Here is a 5,894-nt window from a genome sequence, read left to right as displayed (position 1 = left end):
CACGTGAACGAAACTACGTATGGAATCCACGATTAATTTTTTAGATATTTTTAAATATATATAAACTTTATTATATATCTATACATGATGAAATAAAAATTAAACATAAGTATATGTATAGTTGGTAAATTGATTTATTGAGGTAAACTCCTAGCAATTAAATTAGTGAATGTGTCACAACAAGTCAACAACCTACCACTAATAATTCAATACAAGTAAACATGTTTTATTTAATGTAATAAACAAGGTTTTCTGCATGTAATTAATTATCCGTCTCCAAAAAATACGATTTATTTTAAGAATATGTTTACTACGGTATCACGAATTTTTATCTGTGAGACGGGTTGATCTTACCGATATTTATAATAAAAAATAATACTCTTAAAATAAAAATTAATATTTTTTCATGGATGATCCTAATAAAATATCGTCTTAAAAATTGATTCAGTTTCACAAAATTATATTATAATTTGTTTTAACGTGATTTGTGTGGTAAATTTAAAATATTCGCTCTAAAATCAGCCACCAAACACCTCAAATGTAATGGAATTAAGTTTATATATAAATAACCTTCTTTCTCTTTAGCTTGAAGCTCTGTGTCCAAAGTTTATCTATGGCGTTACCACTTCTAATCCTCGCATTTCTCACCATTTTCGCAGCTTACAAACTCTACCTACGCCTCCGATTCAAGCTTCCTCCCGGCCCCCGTCCTCTACCAATCGTCGGGAACCTGTACGACTTCAAGCCAGTCCTCGTACGCTGCTTCCAAGATTGGTCCAAAGTATACGGACCCATCGTCTCCGTTTTCTTCGGGTCTCAGCACAGCGTTATTGTCCACACCCCTGAGTTGGCAAAACAGGTTTTGAAAGATAATGATCTGCAGTTGGCGTACAGGAACAGGACGAGGCAGATTGCGAAGGTCAGCAGAAATGGGATGGATTTAATTTGGTCAGATTATGGGCCTCACTATGTGAAAGTTAGGAAGCTGTGTACGCTTGAGCTTTTCTCGATGAAGAGGATCGATGCGTTGAGACCCATTAGAGAAGATGAGGTTACGGCCATGATTGAATCCATTTTCAAGGATTGTACTGGTATTGGTTTGATACCTTGATATTTATTTTGCTGTTGTCCCTTTGATACATTCTTGATTTTGATTGGTTGGTGTTTTTTCTTTGTTGATGCATCTGAGTTGACGGATCTTACTCGATTTCGGACATAGTTTGATGTGGATGATCTGTGAGTTAATCGCAAAATGTCAAATTCGTCAGAGTTAAAATTCCATATGTTGTAAAATTGACAGCTAAAATCACAAATGGGCTGTTTTTGTGGTACACTCTCTTTTTAAAAGTTTATGCCTTGAAATTAGTATTTCAGAAGTCTAGGATGGTATGTTCTAGGAAAAAAAATAAAGAAAAAAAGAAGTCTAGAATGCTAATCTGATCAGAACAAACGTACGAATATTTTATTTAAGTGTGATTTAATTCGATAGGATTTTGTGACTGTGATCTTCGTGTAGGATAGATCCCTGTAAAATGCATTCGCTTAACTATTATAATATAAAGTACTCTGCTGTAATTTCATCTGCTAAAATGTGTAAGAACTCTGATTTGATGATACTTGTAGAAAATAAGGTCAAACCTTTGGTGTTGCGCGAGTACTTGGGAATGATGGCGTTTCTTCACATAACGCGACTCACTTTCGGGAAAAGATTCATGGACGATAATGGTGTCGTTGATGAACAGGGACAAGAATTGAAGGAAATTCTTCACGAGGGGATTAGGTTGAGCTCAAGAAAATCTTTCTTTGCGGAGTTCATCCCTTTGCTACGATTCTTGAACTCCGACAATGAGGCACTTGCGAAGGTTAATGCTCGCACCGACAACTTTACTAAGAGGATCATGGAAGAACACACTCTTGCACGACAGAAGACGGGGAATACCAAGAGCCATTTTGTCGACGCGCTGCTAACGCTGCAAAAGGAGTATGAGCTCAGTGAGGACACCATTATCAGTCTCCTTTGGGTAGGCTTTAGTCCAAGATTTTCTACTTATTGTGAGTTATTATACATGCCTCGAATCATGGCCCTAACTTGCCATGTCGAATTGTGCAGGATATGATCTCCGCTGGCATGGATACCACTTCTATCACCGTGGAATGGGCGATGGCCGAGATGGTTAGGAACCCGAGGGTTCAACACAAGATTCAGGAGGAGCTCGACCGTGTGGTTGGTACGGACCGCATCATGACGGAATTGGATATAGCCAATCTCCCTTACTTGCAACGCACAATAAAGGAATGCTTTAGGATGCACCCTCCAACCCCACTGATGCTCCCTCACAAGGCCAGTACCAATGTCAAGATCGGTGGCTATGATGTCCCGAAAGGAGCCACCGTAAGCGTCAACTTGTGGGCACTTGCTAGGGATCCTTCGGTGTGGAAAGACCCTCTAGAGTTCAGACCCGAGCGGTTCGTTGAGGAGGATATTGACATGAAGGGCACCGATTTTCGGCTACTTCCCTTTGGTTCAGGTAGGCGTATATGCCCCGGTGCGCAGCTTGCTATATTTTTGGTGAGCTCTATGGTAGGACACATGCTGCACCATTTCACCTGGACTCCATCGCCTGGAATGAAGCCTGAAGACATGGACATGATGGAACAACCTGGGACTGTCACTTACATGAGAACTCCTGTTCAAGCTGTTGCCACTCCAAGATTGCCTGTGAATTTGTACAAGCGTGTGGCATAGAGTTGTAAATGAGTCTAGTTCAATGATCGTAATCGAGCTCGCGGAGGATCGGTCAATCCGAGTTTGATGCGGACTGTCATTGAAGTTTATTTTTTGTCGAGAACTGATGGTTGATCTGGTAACATCTCCGTGCATGTTTACATATAAATGTTGTGTTATCTTTGATACTTGGTAATCTTATTTACGTGGTTTTTCTTTTATTCTAATCGATGTCTGCCACTTATTTATTTGTATTGTATTTTCACTTGTAAAATAGTTAATAAGTCGGCGAGAATAAATTATCATGCCAATATGTTTTATAAATCTAAAAATACTTGGGACATTTAGTACTTTGTATAATGCAAGTTTCAATTAAAATATTTGGGAAACATGTTTATATACATAAATTATTTATAAACTTACATTATATTTATAAACTTACATTCAGAAAATGTATTGTCAAAAATACTTATTGAAATAATGTTTCCTTAGAAGTTAAAACAACCAGGTTTTGTTATTCTGAAAATTACAATTTTAAGGACAATAAAAACTAATAAATTTCAAGTTTAAATTAGAACATGTGGGGATTACCTAATACCCATTTAAAATGTTTACATTTTCAAAAAATTCTTGCCCTAAGATATCAATTCTGACATTCAATTTTTCTTATAAAAAATTTCAATTCCTAGAAGTTCAGCCAAAATGCCATAAATCCATTTAACTAATAAATTTCAAAATATTTCAAATTTCCAGGGATAAATTTTAGTTAATGAAAAATAGATATTTCAATATTAACCGACATGTCAATTTCAATAATGAGTTGATGCTCGTCATCCTCATTAAAATTTGTTACCTTTTTTTTCCCCCAAAAAGAACCAATTTACGATATTAAAATGTAAATCTATGTTTAACATGATAAAAAATAAAAAAACATATAATTTAAAATATTAAAAATACAAATTTATTATTATAAAACCCAAGGATCAATGGCGGCGAGTTGGGGGGAATCGTGGATGTCTAGTTAAAATTATTTTTTGTTGGTTTACTATTTTTTCATCATTACTTTTTTTTACAAAATATATGTTTTAATAATTAATTTCCGAAAATTCGAATTGTTTCTTCTCTCTCTCAAAAACACTATAAAACACGAATCGATCAAGCTTATTCAGCTCAATACATCGCTAATCTATATAAAAAAAAATTTAATTTAAATTTTATCGGAAGATCTATCGTCAAACATTCGAGGTGTTTATTCAATTGGTGCCACATGGACAATAAGTTCACATTTTTAATTATCCAATTTTTACAGTGTCTGCAAGTTATATAATTATATATATATATATATAATATTTAGTTGTCTAAGAAATAAACAAAAAAAATATGAAATTATAATTTTTCGAGTGAGTTTATTATGTATAAATGACAAAGATGATGTTTCGACGTTGAAATCATGATACAGTATTTATTTATTTTATTGAGTAAGTTATTTCTTCTTTTTTTGGGGTTTAGGATGTTAGCTAAAATTCGATACACTATTTCGGTTAAACATAAAACAAGGTCTTACATTAACTTATATTAAATATTTAACTGACCACAAATAATTTATTAATATTTTGAATTTTTAAAAACTATTTTTTCAAATATAATATAAAATTAAATTAATTTTTCACGAAATAGTATATATACTAAAAAAAATCCTTGGTCAGCAGATATGAATCCACTTGTCTCGTGACTCCACCTACCCACAGATGGAAGCACGTGGAGCTTGTATCATTTTATATTCTATTCCATTGACCAATATTAATTAATTCAAATTTCGATTGTTTTTTTCAGTTGGAATAATTTATTAAATGTGAAGGATTTTTCTAATTGGAAAATAATGATAAATTCATTTAAACAAATTTTTTTTTACCAATTTAGACTAAACAAGAACTTCGATAACATTCAATATATATATATGCTGCATCGTGTGATTAAATGCGAGTCGATGTCACAAAATAAAAGCACACGATCCGATCGAGTAAATAGCTTGAATTTGAATTATATCAAATAAAGAATGTGGTCCTTTTTTTTTTTTTTTTTATAATTCTCGTATTGTCACGAAATGGGTAATAAAAAATAGCGACTGGAAATTTAATTTAACATTTAATAGAGTGGACGTGTTGTTGAGACTATTAGGGCACACGCATTGTCAACGACTGTTTTTAAGACGTTTGGTGAAATCTTCGTGATTTGGAAAGTTTATTTCATGCTCCATAATAGGATTTCCCAATTGTATGATTTGTTAAGTTGCTCAATATTTTTTTTACACAAAAATTTAAAAATCAAATCAATTGTCTATTCATATATAATTTTAAAAGGTTAGTATATTTAATTTTTATACTAAAAAGAAATAACAAGTTATCACATGATATTCGTTTCATAAAATTGATATTTGATTATATTATTTTGTTAACTAAATGTTAAAATATTCGTTCGTAGATATTATATAAATGCAACCAATTCAATAAAGCGAATTGACATAATTGGCCTGGCTCGAATCATTTATCCACTGTGTATGGCATTTAAAGCCTGCGAAAATAATAGTCTTAAATACATGTGGTGTATGTTTGAAGCAACACGAACAAAATTTCGACACAGCCATGACAATTTACATCTATTTTGAAACTTTCAAAATATATACGTTAAAAGTAAATGTTATTACTGAGATTTCAAGCTACTCTCAACTACTATCTTAATAATGCATTTAATAATAAATATTAAATAATGAATGTGAGAGTTTAATTAACTTTTTAAAATTTGTATATATGAATTTGAACAATTATATTAAAAACTAGTTGAGAGTGAATTTAGGCCCAAATATGTATCGATATCAGAATTCCAATTACCTAATAGTAAAATATTATGTTGAGAGTTGCTTGTTTTAAATGTTAATTTGACAAAAAAAAATTAACGAAAATTATTTGATAAATTATTACTTGGGAATTAAAATTAATTGATAAATTTCAAAAATAACAAAGATTATTTGATAAATTATTACTCGGGGAATTAAAATTAATTGATAAATAAACTAAATAGTAATCAAATAAATAAAACATTAGATTTATTTTTCAGCTACCCGTGTTGAAGTAGGTGGCTTCGATTTCCAATAATATATTCCGCCCATATA

General features: G+C 32.2%; 1 protein-coding gene across 1 annotated transcript; it reads left to right on the top strand.

Moving 5' to 3' along the window:
• The first annotated feature begins 563 nt into the window (after positions 1-563).
• Positions 564-2,946, top strand: LOC142545519 (cytochrome P450 98A2-like). Its single transcript, XM_075652742.1, has 3 exons — positions 564-1,091; positions 1,624-2,021; positions 2,111-2,946. The coding sequence occupies exons 1-3, from the start codon at positions 614-616 to the stop codon at positions 2,744-2,746; spliced, it is 1,512 nt and encodes a 503-aa protein (XP_075508857.1). The 5' UTR covers positions 564-613; the 3' UTR covers positions 2,747-2,946.
• Positions 2,947-5,894: the final 2,948 nt, after the last annotated feature.

This window comes from Primulina tabacum, chromosome 5 (assembly GCF_025594145.1).
Source record: "Primulina tabacum isolate GXHZ01 chromosome 5, ASM2559414v2, whole genome shotgun sequence".
Classification (NCBI taxonomy): Eukaryota; Viridiplantae; Streptophyta; class Magnoliopsida; order Lamiales; family Gesneriaceae; genus Primulina; species Primulina tabacum.
Note: the sequence above shows the minus strand (reverse complement) of the source record. Positions and strands in the feature narration are given on the sequence as shown.